The sequence below is a fragment of the Eutrigla gurnardus genome (assembly GCF_963514095.1).
Source record: "Eutrigla gurnardus genome assembly, chromosome: 7".
Taxonomy (NCBI): domain Eukaryota; kingdom Metazoa; phylum Chordata; class Actinopteri; order Perciformes; family Triglidae; genus Eutrigla; species Eutrigla gurnardus.
In genome coordinates this window covers 27,572,771-27,590,573 of record NC_139921.1, presented here as the reverse complement: position 1 = coordinate 27,590,573, position 17,803 = coordinate 27,572,771, and the positions used below count along the sequence as shown (strand labels likewise).

Genomic DNA, 17,803 nt, shown 5'->3' with positions numbered 1-17,803 from the left:
GTAGTCACTGCACCTTTAATGCGTTCCTCGTGAGTGCAGCGGCAGCTGTCACGTGCCTGTCAAACCACAGCACCTCGCGCAGCCGTCGTCAAAACAACTGAGGAAGTTAGCAGGGAAGCTAACCTGCCTAAGGAAAAACTAACACGTCCGTTCCGCTTCGTGTTTTCAGTAAACTGAATGCTTCGTTCGTCTCTGTAGGCGCTGTATTTGTTTCTGCTTCCGCTTTGCATGGAGTGAGAGAAGGGGGAACTATGTTTGGCGGCGGTAGCCGTTGCTTGCTAACTTCTAAGCTAGCAGGCTAATCAGCTGTTGTTTTGATCCGACAGCTAGCTAGCTAGCTAACGAGACACACTGCACATAAGCCGAAAAAACAGATTACTTGAACCGCCCCGTCGGTTAATGGCGACACACGAAGGCGTACCCGCCCTGACAGACTTCATTAGCGGTTAGTCGGTCAGCTGTTCTGCCGGCAGGCGTCAACTCCCGTGCGGAATCCATCCGTCAGAGCGGTTTGTAAGCCCAATCAGAAATACTGACTTAAAGATGCATGACGCGTACGAGCCAGTGCCTATTTTGGAGAAGCTTCCTCTTCAGATTGACTGTCTGGCGGCCTGGGGTGAGTTACCCCGCAGCCCCTCCGGGGCGTTGATGGATATGCAGTGGCTTTACTGAAACTGTCAGTTTGATTGGCAGCATCCCCTGACTCTTTGAGCTCTTGTTCCCTCAGAGGACTGGCTGCTTGTGGGAACGAAGCCCGGGCATCTTCTTCTCTACAGAATAACGAAGGATGCAGGTAGGAAGAAGATATGTGCATCAGGCAGCTCACTCCTCCTCCTCCTCCTCCTCCTCCTCTGGACCTTCCCAGCTTACTATCCTTTCAAATAAATGATTTGAGTCACTTCTGATGTGTCGTTTTCTCCTCAGGCACCAACCGGTTCGAGGTGACGCTGGAAAAATCCAACAAGAACTTCTCAAAGAAGATTCAGCAGGTAGATGAGACCTGAATGTTGAGGTTTAGACACATCCTCTCCAACTATGAATACCAATGATGATCGATGTGATTTGGCTGAGATCAACCTTCATATTGAACAGTGTAGTTAAAACTCATCAAAGAAACACAGAAAATTAGCTCTGGTATGTTCTCGGTCCTGGGGTGACGTAGTCTTAATATCCATGTCTGGTTCATGTTGGGTTCATTTGGATCAAACTTCCTTTTTAATTGTTTTTTTTTCATTCTTTCTACAGCTCTACGTTGTCTCCCAGTACAAAATTCTGGTCAGTCTTCTCGGTAAGTTTCCCTCGCCAAAATATGTATGCCTGCACGTGTGTTTATATTTGTATATATCTATATTAATCTGTCTTGTCCCGTAGAGAACAATATCCACGTCCATGACCTCCTGACCTTCCAGCAAATCACTGTGTTGTCCAAAGCCAAGGGAGCCACGCTCTTCACCTGCGACCTGCAGGTTGGTTACAGTCCCCATGTACACGATGGGTGCAGTGTTATTACTGTACAATACTGCTGTCATATTCATGGGTTTGCATTGCTTCTCATCCACCACTTATACAGCATTTCCAGTAATCACACAACTATAATTTAGTGGTCTTTTTAAGAGAAAAGGCAGACGAGTTAGTGTCTTAATGGGAAGTTAATTCACGACCAGGAAGCTCTGACTGAGCTCGTTCATTCAAATTTATCGAACTGATTGATGAATCGACTGGATCATAACTGGTGTTTTTGCACGTCAAGGCCAATATGTTACTTATTACACTATTTAAATTACAGCTGAGTGTTCCCCGGAGTGCATCCTTGTCTTTCGGCCTTTTGAATGTGTGTTCTCCACAATCCAGTCAGCCTTTTCTTTGTAGTTAATTTCAGTGGGGTGGAGAAAAAGAAAAAAAACGGGGACTTGAAGGAGAGGTAATCCATCATGTTGAAATGAACTTGAATAACACTGCAATATGCAGATTTGCAGTGCATGCTGCTTTTCCTTTGCCAGATCAGCACATTGCAGAAGACACATTCAGACGTCTATAAAAATGCAAATTTTTGTTAAAAAAAGAGGAGAAAACGGGTATAATTCCCATACAATCTTAAGGGACCGTTAATCTGGTTTTCTTTCGTTTCCACGTTTCTGTGTCTTGCTCATATTTTGGAATCACAAATTGTATATTTTCATCTCTTTTTGTTTGCAGCAAACCAGCACAGGAGAGGAAAGGCTGAGGCTGTGCGTCGCGGTGAAAAAGAAACTCCAGCTGTATTACTGGAAGGATAGAGAATTCCACGAGCTGCAGGTAAGATTAAAATATACTTGAGATGAGGCTCAATGCCGTATAATCCAGCTTTAGAGCTGTTTTTCTTCCCCAATCCTTTGACACGTTTAATCACCTTAACGTTTTCTTTTTGTCTGTCAGGGGGACTTTGGTGCACCGGATATCCCCAAGTCCATGGCTTGGTGTGAAAACTCCATATGTGTTGGTTTCAAGCGAGACTATTACCTCATTCGGGTACGTGCTCCAGGCAAAGACAACACTGAGCCTTTTAAACTCTGCTTTACTTATCTGTAGCCACCTGAAACTTCAAGTGATGCTCTGAAAGGCGGCTGTAAAATGGTTGAAGTGTGTTCCTTGATGGTGAGAGAGGTTTTCAAAGTATCAGAACATCCATAGAAACCACTGAAAGGCACTCACATACTCATCTGTATGCTCAGTTTGTTCTAAACTGTCCCAAATATTGCAAAGAAAGTCTCAGTCTTCTGCGTATCAAGAATCACATGCAACCTTGTGCTGGACTGACATCATGACCCATGAGGGTTTCTTTTTTTGTGAAGGGGCAAACTACAAATATTTTGCATGAGTATTATTGTAAAAATACATTTTTTGATACCGCTTACCGCCACTAGGCTGTCCTTTCTCCTCTTATTCTTATATTATCAACTGTCGTGTTGTTGCTTTTCTTCAGTGTTGTTTTATTATTTGTCTAAAGCACTTTATATTTGACCTTACATACAAAAGTTTGAAAGTTCTCTTAATAGATTCCTCTGACTCACTCGCATCATCTCTCCCGTCAATCAGATGGATGGCCGGGGCTCCATCAAGGAGCTCTTCCCCACTGGGAAACAGCTGGAGCCTCTGGTTGCCCCACTGGCTGATGGGAAGGTGGCCGTTGGCCAGGACGACCTCACCGTAGTGCTTAATGAAGAGGGCGTTTGCACCCAGAAGTGTGCCCTGAACTGGACGGACATCCCTATCGCAATGGGTAAGAAAGAGGCACAAATAATCGCATTGTAGTCACTGTTTCTATCCTTTTATGACCCTCGATGTCTTCCCTCGAGTTAACTTGCATTCGATATCAACAGCAACTCACGGCAAAGTCAAAAAGGACACACATGCTGCTACTAAGAGCCAAAAATCCTCCCTCAGCTTTGTCTGTGGGTTAATCTTTCAGATAACAGCCGATTTCACTCACCGGAAAAAACAGAATTAGTTACATTTTTGTTGTTGTTGTGCTTTTTCATTTTAAACGGTAAACCTTAGTCACAATTTAACAAACAGATATATTTTTATTGCATCTATTGATTTTGCTCACGTGCAGGTTTTTAAAATATAAATAGTTGAGCTCTTTCAGCACAGATTCGAGTTTCAGTTCCTTCCTGTTTCAGCTCCTTCCCTAAAGTCTGATGTTTGTTGATTGTGCCTGTGACGGTACAGTTTATTCTCCTCTTGTCACAATGACTGAGCAGGTTTGTTCACATAGCAACTGGGGATTAAAACAAACACCCGATGAAGCGTCTTGGCCCAAATACAGCCTTCTTCATCTGCTTTCATCCAGCTCCTGTCTGACTTTTCCTGTCTCTTCCTCGAGCTCTCCTATGCAAAGTCCTTCTTTCCACTGTTTGAGCTGCTGTTTCCCACATGTCACAAGAGGAAACATAATTCTAGATACCAAATATATATTATACATCAGTAACTAGGACGCCACGTCTGGGTTCCTAATGAGCTTTGGAGCAGAAGTGATGTTTTTGAAGGCCTGTTCTCATTGGAATGCAGGCAGAAGGAGTACGAAAAAGGGAAATGAAGCGGTAGATTCATACAGTTCGCAATTTCCTCGCTTCTGCATCGGCGGGGGACGGGTCAGTTTGAGGTGTGTCTAAGTGTTTCGTGGCTGGAGCAGAGGGCCACGGTGCTTCCCAGTGAGTCCAGCCTCGGGGCCCGTCTCGATGGCTGTCTCCGGCTGGATTTCCTGCCTGTTAGCCTCAAGGGTTTAACTCCACATTCACAACAGAGGCACCTGCTCTCAAGACACGGACTTTAGGCTGAGTGGACGTCAAAGCACACAGGCATTATTCAAGCTGTTATTCATGTCTTTGTCACACCAGACTCTCTCCCCGTATTTCCTGTCTGTTTTTTACGTTTTGCATTATCATTATTCTTGCCTTGATTGCAGAAGATGTGGAGTATGTTTTTAATGTCACACACCCACCTGTCGTAATTGGGTTTTGGCGCACCAATAAGTTTTGCCTCTTTCCGCGTGTTCTCAGAGCACCAGCCTCCGTACATCATCGCCGTTCTACCTCGGTACGTGGAGATCCGGACCTTTGAGCCGAGGCTGCTGGTGCAGAGCGTGGAGCTGCAAAGACCGCGCTTCATCACCTCAGCCGGGTGAGTCCGGCCTCTGGGAAGTGTCGTCGTCTCATAATCTGTACACGATTTTCTGTCAAACTGAGGCGCTAAGAATTCCTAATTCTGACCGAACTAGAGCACAAACTGATTTTTTTGCGGACATAAGCTGTGTCTTGTTATGCTGTTGTGAAAACAAATGAATTTGAACAAGAAATATACGTCATAAAAACATGGAAAATATCTTGTTTTATGTTTCTTTTTAAGCCTGCACTGGCGACTGCAAGACTTAAGTTTTCAAATTTAATAATGTGGTGATTTTATGTCTGCCACTCATATGATCATTAAAACAACACCATGCATGATCTGCCTTTTCTATTTCACATGATAGCCATGCTGATAATACCAGTTCCTGCTTTCAAAGAAAACACTTTTTTTAACTGACCTATTCTCCCTAATCTTCTTTGCTCCTCTTACTTTTTTTTTCAACAGGCAAAATATTGTGTACGTTGCCAGCAACCACTTTGTGTGGCGCCTGGTGCCCGTGTCGATAGCCAGCCAGATCCGGCAGCTTCTCCAGGACAAGCAGTTTGAGCTGGCTCTTCAGCTGGCGGTGAGCAGCACAAACACTCGCTTCACCATTTCACCATTTATTCCCCCTAAGAGTCAAAGTGGTGCTTTTAGCTCAGAGGGCCAAACACTAAAATCACTTCTCTTGATTACGAGCCATATGTCGAAACGGCAAAATGCTCACAGCTTTGTACTTTATTGGCAGCTTATCTTGCTATCTAGCTTTCCAGGGGCATTTTTAAAAAACAAAAAAAAAGGCGATTCACAAGGTTTTTTGCTGTATGATTAATTCTTTTTTTTTTGCTTTTCCTTTTCTTTCCTTTTCTTTTCTGCCAGAAGATGAAGGATGATTCCGACGGTGATAAGAAGCAGCAGATACATCACATCCAAAATCTCTATGCCTTCAATCTGTTCTGCCAGAAGAGATTTGATGACTCCATGCAGGTGTTTGCCAAACTGGGCACAGGTAGGTCTTCTCTCCTGATTCCTGTCGGTTCAGCCTGAGGACTTGGATCTAATTCTATGTGTTGCAGTATGTATTTATTTAGCCCGTAACACTTGGCTACTATTCACTTCTTGGGACAGACTTTTCCTTTAATCATGCTCTCATGAGCTCTTGATTTTCCCCCTAAATCTTGAGGTAATGTTGTGTGTGTGTGTGTGTGTGTGTGTGTGTGACAAGCTTCCCATTGTGTGCTCTGCAGATCCCACACATGTGATTGGGCTGTACCCAGATCTGCTCCCGTCAGACTACCGCAAACAGCTGCACTATCCCAACCCTCTGCCGACTCTGTCCGGGGCAGAGCTGGAGAAGGCTCATCTCGCTCTCATTGATTACCTCACCCAGGTGTGTGTGTGTGTGTGTGTGTGTGTGTGTGTGTGTGTGTGCGTGTGTGTGTGTGTGTGGTATAAATCAATGATGGAAGTGATATATATGTTAGACCCCACTTTGCGAAGAAGCAGAGTCTCGGAATGAGGCTCTACTTAGAGGAGAATTAACAAAAGAGCATGTCAGGGGGTGAGGGGCAAGATAATTGGTGTAATATAATTTTTTTTTTATTCGTCCTCACAGAAACGCAGCCACCTTGTGAAGCAGCTGAATGATTCTGACCCGTCTACGACGTCTCCGCTGATGGAGGGCACGCCGACTATTAAAAGCCGCAAAAAGCTCCTGCAGATCATCGACACCACGCTGCTGAAATGTTACTTGCACGTAAGGCCCGAACGATCTTCCTTTTCTTCCTTAAATAGGCATTTCGGTCCAAACGGCCACTTTTTGACAGTTATTTCTTGATATTAATAATTCGATGTCTTGCAAAGATATGCAGAATACGTTTCGGGGTGTTGAGCTTTACTGATCTACTGCTGCCATTATGTCGGTGGGTGTCACATTCTCCTCACACGGTTTCCATATTTGTAACGAAATTTGACATTTTTTAAACAGACTTATGTTTATCTTTCACTTTTCTTTAATGCCAGTAATGTCATACTTGTTGATTTACCGTCAGTCTGCAGTGAACATCATCCAAGTGTTTATATTTCATGTTAAAAGTAATTTTGCCGCCGATAGAACTTGGCAGTTTTCACCGCTTTCCACTTAAGAGGAGAATCATATGATACCACGAGGAAGTCATTCCAAACACTCGTAGAAATTGGCAGCGACGCGAGGCCGTTAAGTGAAGCTTAATGGGTTCTGTGTTCGGCGGATCGTCTCTGAAGTCAGAAAAGACTGAGTCACGGTTAAAAGTCTTCTCGCTGGAGGAGCTGCAGTGACGTGGGTCTGCTGTTTGATCCGGGGAGGTAGAAGATGCCGGGGCGAAACCTTTTGATTACCTGTGTGTTGGAATGAGATCACAAAGCCAACGTAAGTTCTCCACTGGATGGTTTGTGCTTCGTGTGAGGAGCTAAATACTTTCTTCGTTGAGTCGAGCCAATCCATGTGGCGGCCAGGACAAAAAACGCCACCAGGTGCTTCCCCTTTTGGAGGTATAATGAGCGCCATTAAATCAGAGGACCGCCGTAGGGCAGACTCACATCACACTGGAGGGATAACAGGGATGTGGACTGGAGATCCTCTAAACACCTGCATCATATTATGAGAGGATGAACTGATCGGTGAGGTCATCCTCCCTTGAAGTCTCTGGGGTGAAACGCAACCTCAGCTTTAAAGAGGCTAATGTTTGGCAATGTGTTCATGTTTTATCATCTTCTGCCCCCCCCATCCACCTGTTTAGACCAATGTGGCCCTGGTGTCCCCCCTCCTTCGCCTAGAAAACAACCACTGCCACATCGAGGAGAGCGAGTACGTCCTGAAAAAGGCCCACAAGTACAGCGAGCTCATTATTCTCTATGAGAAGAAGGGCCTGCACCAGAAAGGTAAGGCTCTATTATTGTCTTCGATATTTTTGAGTTTTCATTTTATTCTGCAAATTTCAGATGAAGATTCCCTCCAAGTTTTTTAATTGTTTAGTCTTTTCAAACTAGTCAGAATTAAAATATATATATATATATATATTATTCTTTGTTTATTCTCTTTGTCATCAATCAAGAAACGAAGCTTGCCTTCCCGGTGCAAATACTAAGTCGTGTTTTTACAGAGTGGTATAAGCCGCAGACAACAGATGAGTCAATCAACTGGATAATGACGGATATTAAAGTTATATTTCATTCATCAAAATGCGGTTTATTGCTTGCAGACAACAATGAAACACATCAGTTCCCAATTTCACTCTCAAATCAGTCGTTGAGTTTTGACGTTTAGTATTTAAATGATGGATCACTTGATGCCGACCTACCTCGGCGCTTTGTCAGTGGCCTGCTCGTTACCTCCCGACTCAAACACAAGAGCCATTGTAGGCTGAATCGTTCCATTATGTGTAAACTCGATGGGTGCTGGTTGCAGGCCTGCAACAAAGCTGTGTTCAGCATCGGCTCTGTCGGGCTGCGTAGTTTATCTCCGAGGAGGTTTCCTGCATGCTTGTCGTCCTCGCGGATCAGAGCCGTCTTAATGTTGTTTGGTTTCTGGCGAGAGTCTGCGACAGATTCTGGGCCTCGCTCTCTCGCTGCGAGCGCGGCTGGTTTTAATCGGCCCGCTGCGATTTGTGCCTCTGATGTCACGCCGCTCGAGCCACCAGATTCGAACCAGCTGTTCCCGCGCCCGTCCGCCGAAGAACACTGTGCATGCGGCTTTTTATCCGATCTCTGTGGACTCCCGAGTTATGCAACGCAGTGCACACAACGGCGTAGACGACGTCTTGCTACTTTCCGTCACTCCAGCTACTCTCACATCTTTGCTCGCCTCCCTTAACCGTGTTTGCCCTCTCGCAGCGCTGCAGGTGCTGCTGGACCAGTCCACCAAGGCCAACTCTCCACTGAAGGGCCACGAGCGAACGGTGCAGTACCTCCAAAGAGTCGGTAAGGATCACGTCTGTTTCAGCTTAGCGTCAAAGCCGTCATCTCTGCTCTAATTTGTTGGGAGGGACTTTGGGAACGGCTCTTAAAAAACCTTCCCCCTGATTGTTTGTGAGTGCTGGATGAAATGTATAGTCGGCATTCTGTCGCATGTCTGCAGCGTTTCATACGTCTGGCTCTGACTAAAATGAGTTTTGTACCTCCCATGTGTCAGTGTTCATTTTCTAACTAACTATATCTGTGAATTTGATTTCTTTTGTTGTGTTTGTTTCTTCCCATCAGCCTTTCAATGTGATTAAACTGGAGAACAATCCAGTAAATTCCCCTGAGATGAAAAAATGTCATCAGCTGTGTGGAGGCTTTCAACCTCTCCAGCAGTTCCATTTGTTTAATGGTGGTGATGCATGACACCGCACAATCGCTCTGCTTTCTACAAACCGTGTGCTAATGACACCAAAGAAAGCCATTATGGCTGGAATGATGGTTTTGGAATAACCGTACAAACAAACCACCAAGACAACTCATTCTTGCCTGTTATGTTTTGGAATATAAACTAGATAAATGTCTACGCTGACATCTTGGAACATCTGTTTTTTTTTCTGTTTTGGAGAAAGATTTAGCCCCCAGGGCCCTGACGCCATCTTGACATGTAAACTTTTGAACCAGAGCAACCAGAATCATGTTTTAAGACACTTTTCCGTGCAAGTCGATCACAAGGATTCCGACGTCAGTCTGACTTTATGACATAATTTTGACCCAGAAAGTTAAGAAAGACTTGTAAAGTCAAGCCTGATTGTTGCCTTACACATACAAGAATGCGGTTGCCCATCGGCTTCTGTCGGTCCTTCTCAGACAGTCCCTCCTCCAACATGACCCGGGACACGTGCAAGTGAACCAGGGCAGCGAAATGAAGTCTGGCTGGCTCTCCATCCTCCAGAACGAGAAGCAGCTGCCGGTGCTTTCTAGAAATGTGAACAATGTGGCCCGGATCCGGGCGTCTCGACTCCCCGGCCAAATGACCCATTTGAGCCTTCTGGCGGGACGGGATGTCCCCCCATAAATAACACGCATCCCTCTGCATCACCCTGGTTGAGGAGCTGGTAGCTTCTTAAACTCCCACACAGGAAGAACACAATGTAAAACGTCTTTCATCCAGCATTCACTTACTTGCTTATAATCTGTTATCACGGGTAAAGCAGAGTCAAAGGCCGTTGGATGATCTGCTGTCTTTCCTTCATTGCTTGTTAAACGTCCATATCTCTTGTCTGTGATCCCACACATACACACAGGAGTGGAGAATATGGGAATAATCTTCGAGTTTTCTCCCTGGGTGTTGAAGATGTGTCCCGAGGATGGCCTGAAGGTGGGACATATTACTTATTGTTTCGTTCTATATTTCAAATAGCTTTACATCATTTGGTTTTGTAGCCGTTTAATTCCCATAACCTTCAGGTATCAAAATGACCTTTCTTTGGTCCAGCGATGTATCATGTCCAGTTGAAGAAATGAGGTTAAAAACATCTCTCTTCCCGTCCAGATCTTCACCGAGGACCTGACGGAGGTGGAGACGTTGCCCCGGGACAAGGTGCTGAACTTCCTGAAGGATGGCTTCAAGGAGCTCGCCATCCCGTATTTGGAGCACATCGTTTACATTTGGGACGACAAAGGCCCGGAGTTTCACAACGTGCTGATCCAGCTCTACCTGGAGAGGGTTCAGGGCCTCATGAAGCAGTACCTCAACTCACTGCCAGACGGTACGACCAACTGGAGAAACGTTTTTAAGTGGGCCCCCCTTTGAAAAGTTTGACACTCCTTTTATTTCCATCTTGATAAAGATGTAATTAGACACTTGGCATGTCATGGTTTCTACCTGAAGCAAAGCTAAAAAGTAAAGGGAATGCTTTAAAGCGTGTGAGCTGCAGGGCGACCTGACCCTCCAGGTTTTTAATATCTTCTATGAAGCCGAAAGAACATAATTCTAATTTATCATGCGATTGCATCTCTGCGTATGGCTTCGGTTAACCCGCGGTTACTCATCCAGATAGTTGTCTCATTGCTTTTGCAGATAAAGCCTTTGTCAGGACATCAAGGCCGTCCGTCTCTCTCTGTTTGTGTCTTTTTAACGACCGTGCAGGGACGGCGTATTGAAATGAACCCGTCAGACGTTTCCAGGGATGCTCATTAATGTGCACTCTGTCTGTAGAAATGCATCTAATAAAACAACTAATTACATAAATAAATCTGTCCTTGGGGCAGCTTATTGCTTCACATCACGCTACGAAGCGTATAGCAGAACCTGTGATGTTAATATATTGTTTCTCTGAGATTATCCCATTTTTATATACGTTATTTATAGTTACCGCAAAGGCACTTTTTTTGGGGTTCTCCTCAAATGTGCCCCGTTGAGTTTTCCTCTGGAGCTTTCTTGTAGAGAGAAGCAAAAACAATAACAAACAAAGCAGTTTATAGTTCTACTGGTGGTTAAAAACAACCACAGTATGATCAAATCAATGCTAATGGTTTAATGATTCAGTGGCAAAGTTAAAAACCAATAAAATCCTTACGGATGTTTTTATTAGCACTTCTGAAACACTGGATGGAATTTAGATTTGTTGATATTTTTAATATTAAATTATCTGCCAAACATGTTCTCAATTGTTTGATTAATTTGGCCAATAATACGTCGACGTAAAAATAAATATGCCACAGTTTGAGTGAATGTGTTCGCGTTGCTTACTTTGCCTAAAGGCTCTGCTGATCAACTCATTGATTAGCTGTGTAACTTCTGCGTTGCTGCAGGAGTTCCAGCCGTTGCTGCGGGGAATGAGGGAGGGGATCTGGGAGAGTTCAGGAACAAGCTGCTGTCTTTCCTGGATATTTCTACCAGCTACGAACCGGCCAGACTCATCAGTGACTTCCCCTTTGATGGTGAGAGAACCGTGGTTTAAACGGTGGAATAGACCATCCAAATAATAATCCCAATACCAACAAGTATGTGGGTTTTATTTCTGGAGAAGCTGATGTTTCACTTTAATGTTTTAGAACCAGAAATCTGTAGAAATCCAAAGTGAACCACGTATATTAATCATTATAAATGTCAAGTACGTTTTATATATATAGCCAAATATCACACATTTGCCTCAGGCTGCTTTATGTATATATTATGAAATGTGCACCGAAGAGAAATGATTTCATGCATTTGCCATGACATCATACGCATGTTTTCTGAATTAGTCAAGTTATACAAGTTTAAGCTGAAGCTTGAGCGTTACACCTCATGTTTTTTTCCCCCCGTCGAGGCCTTCTGGAGGAACGGGCGCTGCTTCTGGGTCGGATGGGGAAACACGAGCAGGCGCTCTTCATCTACGTCCACATCCTCAAAGACACGCGCATGGCTGAGGAGTGAGTACGCCCATCCCTGCACGATGTTTGCTAACGCCAGAAACGAATGATGAGGAATTAATTTATTCAAACGGGGAATTTGTGAAAGTAGTAAATTGGGTGTTTTTTATTCTGCAAGGCTGCAGAATAATTTCTAAGGGCTACAACTGAACAGATCTTAAGTGTGCCTTCCTGATGATCTCATTAATGTTCTGTGAGCACGATCGTCTTGTCTTTGCTCATGATTTTCCCTTTCCTTTGCAGATACTGTCACAGCCATTACAACAGCGTAGTGGAAGGGAATAAAGATGTAAGTAGATTACAGTGTTTGCCTTTGTTGTTATTTTATGACCACTTTTTTTTTTTTTCATCTTACGCTCCGCTGCGTTCTCCTAAGTGCCTCTGTGTTTGCTACGCAAATATACTGTTTTATTTATGGCTCGCGCTCCCCGATGGAAAATGAAAACTTGACAGCTGCTTGTCCGTTATGTGTAGGAAGTGCAAGACCAATGTAAACATGAATGAATCGGCATTAAATCAGGAGGGGAACATCTTAGAGTTGATTTTAGAGGGCAGAAAGAAATCAGATCCCTGATTGGACCATGAATATTTAATTTCTGTGTGTAAAGTCTGCTTTTCCTATTAAACCCATTATTAGAGGCTGATTTTAAAGGAGTAGTTCACTCGTTTTAGGAAATGAGCTCATTCGCTTTCCTGCTGAGAGATAGATGAGAAGATTTGTATCTCTCACATGTGCACGTTAAATATAATGTTAAATATAACGCTGCAGACGTGTGAGGAAACCGCTAAACTGCCTAAACTATCAGCATAGTTAAAGTTCAGTAATCAATATGCAACATTCTGCATGTTTTGATCATGAATTCATTAAATATTGAATCAGTTATTTTCTAATTTCTCTTTATCTATTAACTCTTTCTCTTGTAACTTCTCTAAATATCATGTAGTTGTTACATTATTGCTTGAGATGACATTTTGCAGTCGTGTTTGTGGTTTTTCTCCTTCGTTGGTATCTTCTTGACAAATATCCGGTGGAGTGATATGAAAAAGATTCCGTCTCCGACACGTGGAGTCCTAACGGCCGCATTCCTCACCTGCAGGTTTATCTGTCTCTGCTGAGGATGTATCTGTCCCCTCCCGACGTCCACTGCCTGGGGCCCATCAAGATGGAGCTGTCGGAGCCTCAGGCCAACCTGCAGGCGGCCCTGCAAGTCCTGGAGCTGCACCACAGCAAGCTCAACACCACCAAGGTAGAGGGGTTACCACGGCGACGTGATAACAATGAAACCGCAGGCTCACAAACGGTTCTTTTTCTATATCTAAGGCGTGTTTGCTGCATTAAGACGGGACTGTCTGACACAGAAAAGTGAGGCTTTATTATTCTAAGTTGGCTGAATGTTTAACGAACGTTCCTAATTCAGACGAGACGTGGAAGTGATAAGACTCGGCTTGTTTGGCTCGGATTAAAATGAGATGGAATAACACGATTAACCATCACGCATAATTCAGCGCGTAAAAAAAAAAAAAGTAATTTGACATTTGGTGTGAAATCAAAGCGGCAGCTTGTTTTTAAAGATTTGGTTTGTTTTCAGAGTGAGATGAGAGGGTTTTCACACAGTCGGAGGGTAATCGGGCGTCTTCTGCCTCATGTGATGGAAAAGATCAAGCAAACGAACAATCAAAAGATTTTACAGCGGGGTGCACGTCTCCCTCAGGAGGGAAAAATCACCTTTGATAAGATTTCTATCGTACACCTGTTTCAACTTCCTGAACCAAAATAGCAAAGAGTTAACTGAATACAAGCTGTTCTGATCTAAACCAGCTTGTGACCTATTTTGCTGATAAAACCACAGAATGCTGTCTAGTAAAGAAGATATCATTTAAAGGGAAAATTCACCACCTTTTTATGTGGATGTATAATCAGTGTTGATGGTTAATTTAAGTAAATTGACCCAGGAAGCAGATTTCTCTGTTTATTTATATTTATCTACTGTGCATTTATTTGATATCTGTACATCACACACTTTCATTTTTTTTTTTTTTTTTTTTTTGTCTGCAAATCATCTTTGGACACGTTCCATGTCAAAGAAAAAAAAACAGCCGATGTGTGCGTTCTTGCCTTCCATATCTTATCTCAAAGCGACAGAGACACACACAGGGGTTGAAAGGCCTCCGCCGTGTCCCTGTAAATATTTAAATACATAAAACAAGCGAGGTCACCTGCTCCGAGTTATACCCTCGTTGTAAAATCGTAGACCGTGTTGTTGCCCGTGATTTAAAGTGGATGTGATTGTGTGTGTCCAATTAAGAGCCTCGAGTGTGAAACGCTCCAGGTGTTTCAGTTTGGATCTCCTCCGTCTTGTCTCTCCTCCGTCTTGTCTCTCCTCTGTCTTGTCTCTTCCTGCACCATTCTGCCTCCCTACGCTCCCTCTTTGACTCCGCGGCACCCTGTTTTGATTTCCCCCTGGCTTCGCTCCCAGACTCTCCTCCGCTGAGAGAGCATAAGAGCGATGACACAAGACCGTACAAAACTTATTTAAATGTTATTTATAAACGAGGAAAAGCAGCATATTCTTAAATTTGAGAACCTGGAAATGTGAGACGTTTATATTCCCTGATGAAATTCTTGTGATCAAACCCGTTACTGAGCTTTAGTAGTAGTTGTAAGTAACCCAAATCTTTTTCTGGGTTGTCTAATGAGACGCTCCACCTTTTTTGTTCAGCTTCACCCGAGCACAAAACTTGTGAATGAAGAGGAATTTTCATTACAATTCCCCTAAAAACCGACACATTTGCAGCTTTTCCAGGAACAAACATCCTGAACGCATCCCGAGCATCCTTGGGTCCGCTATATAAATTCCATGTATTATTCTTATTATTGAACACTGAGGCTGCTGCAGGCACTTCCTGTTGGTTATTCTGTTAAAACATCCACAAAGGTGACGGAACGCTTACAGATTTGTTTTCTCCAGAAAGATCTTAACTTCTGGTGGCAAACTGTAACTGTGCAGCTGTGAACTAACCCAAATCCAGAACTGATATTGAGTTACAAACAAAGTGCCAGCTCTGTTCTTTCTGGGGGAAGCTTGAGTTAAACCATTTGTGCTAATTTAATTGAATTCCATTGAACTGCAGTGCTGTCCTTGATTGTGTTTCGTCTCTCTGAGATCGTTCACACGGAGGCCAGTTAGTTTTATATCCAAAGGTAAGAGAAGACGCTGTTTGGGAAGTCATGAAGCTGTAAAATACTATTCCCAAGAGGGAGTTCTATGTATTTAAATGTTTTGACTAGAAGTTTATCACCTCGGCTGGAGAAGATGTTCGTATTTATAGATTCTACTTTGAAAATGCTCAACATTTCTTGGGTGTTTTTTCTCCCCCAGGCCATCAATCTGCTCCCAGCAAACACTCAGATCCGAGAGATCCGGGTCTTCCTGGAGAGCGTCCTGGAGGAGAAGGCCCAGAGGAAACGCTGCAACCAGGTCCTGAAGAGTCTGCTGCAGGCCGAGTTCCTCCGGGTGAGTCCTGGACTATTCTGTTCACACGGTGCTTCACGTAAATTACTACAAAACTTTTGTCGTTTCAATGAAAACGCTTTGGCTGCAACTAAACGGGCGGCGATGTTGTTGCTTGCAACTGCTCACGTTCAACTCACGTCCAGTAAAAGTGCTTGTTTTTGCCACCGACAGACTTATACGTTTATTTTTTATTGGAAAGGAGCCTACAGCTGAAATAATGGACCAATTTTTTTTTTTTTAAATGAAACAAAAACAACGAAAATAACACTTTAAGAAAAAAAAAATGTGAGAATTGATTTTTGTGTGCTCACAAAGAATCCGATCTTGTATTAATATGATACCTTATTGATTCCCTGAGAGAAATAGTATTCTGTAGGCTTCCCTCTGGAGTCAGAGAGCAGAGATGCTTCCCAGCATCTGAGAGATTCAGTTGATTTCCGGGGACGTTCGTGTCAGAACCGCATGCCCGTCCATCAGAGAGGAAGTTGAACAACGCGGATAAATTCAGCAACAGACGCTCTGAAGCCGAGAGCGTTCTAGCTCATGCCTCATACCTGCTGTGTGGCGTTAAATGTGTTTGCATGTCACACAACACTCAAGTTTCTCATACAATACAGGGAAGAAATGCTGGAGCACAAAGATCACCGTTTACACAAACCCACAAACAGAAAGTCAGATCTGTTTGAGTTTCCCAGCCTTTAATAGAAAGCAGGCTCTACTTTATGCCCCTGGCTGCAGGTCAGAGCAATTCAATTCAAGGGTTTTTTTTTTCCCTGTCAAATCAAAATCCAACTGAAATGTAAGTGTATTTTTATCTGCTGTTAAATCACAGGATGTCTGTTCTCCGTCCACGTGGAGGGAGAAGTCGTTTCCATCACGCAGAGATCATTTACAGAAGGACTTTAGCGTTAGCTCTCCTGCTAAAGTCTCCTCCTTATCTAACATCAACGTGTCGTCCTGCAGCGCCGCTTGTTGAACCAGCCAATAAACAAACAGGCAGTCAGCTTTCAGGCTAATTAACTATTAATTAACAGCCCATACATGAACCCGCAACTGTCAGTGCGGTTTGTTTGTTTGACTCTTTGTTGGTTTATGTTTGTAAGTATTTATCATTTTGCTGTTTCCTGTTTTCAGGTGCAGGAGGAGCGAATCTTCCACCAGCAGGTTAAATGTGTCGTCACCGAGGAAAAGACCTGCAGAGTCTGCAAGAAGAAAATAGGAACCAGGTAACAAGAATTAAAATGCATTAAAAATGCATTCATTGATATGTATTTATGGTAATAGTATCCTTTGTCTTTCTGATCTTGTTGCAGTTATTATTAAATGTTACCGATAGTCATAAAACTTGAAAAGTGAGCAGAAGAAGCATATTCCGTTTTCCTCTCATCTTATCTCTTTGTATCCGATTCTCTTTGTGTCTGCAGTTTGACAGGTTTTTTTTTGTTTTCTCTCCGGAGCGACTCTTAATTTCATAGCCTGTTCGTTTCTACTTCAGTCGAGTTCTTTAATCAAACGCTTGTTTATCTGCTGTGATGATGCCGGCGGTGAATTATCCAGACAAAAAAAACCAAACAAAGCGTCTCCTGTTTCTGTTCTCTTTCAGTGCGTTCGCCAGGTATCCCAACGGCGTAGTCGTGCATTACTTCTGCTGCAAAGACCGCAACGCGTGTCCCACCGAGCAGTAACCGGGCTCCACCTGAAAACAACTGTTTACTAATAAATACCCCCCTAACCCCCCCACCACCACCACCACCACCTCCTCCCTCCCTCCCGGATTCCAACGCTCCGCCATCTTTGACCTGGAAGTGCATCAGAAGGTCGGAGGTGCTCAAACGAGTGGACGATGTATTCGAAGCAGCGAGACTTTCTTCCTCTCCGTGCATGAAGTAACGGGAGGAACGAAACAGGAGGGGAGAGATGATGAAGAGGAGCAGGGAGAGTCTTCACATTTTGAAAGGTGTCACTGCATCGCCGGAAGGGATCCGCTTCCCTTCACGTCGCCTCGGAGAAGGCTGATTTTTATTGGGATTCTGTCTCTCCTCCTCGCCTCTCGCTCCTGTTACACTGTGCGAAGCCTCAAACCCTGCTTGGTTCTCCTTATACGCTCCGCGGGAGGACAGTTAAATGCCTTTTTGTGACTCTAAGATTGTACTTACAGTGAAGTCAATGAGTTTTTTTTTTAAGCATGTGCTGGTACCGACTAAGCAGAACGGCGTTCGTCTCTACACTGTTTGACATTTATGTGTTTTTTTATTTAAACATCCATTATTCATAGTTCAGTATTT

At 43.7% G+C, this 17,803-nt stretch overlaps 1 protein-coding gene across 2 annotated transcripts in view; it reads left to right on the top strand.

The window, feature by feature from the left end:
* The first annotated feature begins 74 nt into the window (after positions 1-74).
* Positions 75-17,803, top strand: part of vps39 (VPS39 subunit of HOPS complex) — an 18,748-nt gene continuing 1,019 nt past the window's right edge. Inside the window, exons 1-24 of one of the 2 annotated variants that reach the window (XM_084014357.1) lie at positions 75-616; positions 728-793; positions 925-989; positions 1,246-1,288; positions 1,372-1,466; positions 2,197-2,295; positions 2,416-2,508; positions 3,076-3,259; positions 4,542-4,662; positions 5,113-5,233; positions 5,530-5,656; positions 5,895-6,037; positions 6,263-6,403; positions 7,425-7,566; positions 8,518-8,604; positions 9,891-9,964; positions 10,139-10,355; positions 11,401-11,529; positions 11,901-12,003; positions 12,247-12,292; positions 13,101-13,250; positions 15,384-15,518; positions 16,653-16,744; positions 17,122-17,803. The exon at positions 17,122-17,803 is cut by the window's right edge and continues 1,019 nt beyond it. In XM_084014357.1, the coding sequence (XP_083870483.1) occupies positions 544-616; positions 728-793; positions 925-989; positions 1,246-1,288; positions 1,372-1,466; positions 2,197-2,295; positions 2,416-2,508; positions 3,076-3,259; positions 4,542-4,662; positions 5,113-5,233; positions 5,530-5,656; positions 5,895-6,037; positions 6,263-6,403; positions 7,425-7,566; positions 8,518-8,604; positions 9,891-9,964; positions 10,139-10,355; positions 11,401-11,529; positions 11,901-12,003; positions 12,247-12,292; positions 13,101-13,250; positions 15,384-15,518; positions 16,653-16,744; positions 17,122-17,203 (2,628 nt within the window). In that variant the 5' untranslated portion in view covers positions 75-543 and the 3' untranslated portion in view covers positions 17,204-17,803. Of the gene's footprint in view, positions 617-727; positions 794-924; positions 990-1,245; positions 1,289-1,371; positions 1,467-2,196; positions 2,296-2,415; positions 2,509-3,075; positions 3,260-4,541; positions 4,663-5,112; positions 5,234-5,526; positions 5,657-5,894; positions 6,038-6,262; positions 6,404-7,424; positions 7,567-8,517; positions 8,605-9,890; positions 9,965-10,138; positions 10,356-11,400; positions 11,530-11,900; positions 12,004-12,246; positions 12,293-13,100; positions 13,251-15,383; positions 15,519-16,652; positions 16,745-17,121 lie in introns of both variants that reach the window. The other variant, XM_084014356.1, reaches the window with a different exon arrangement.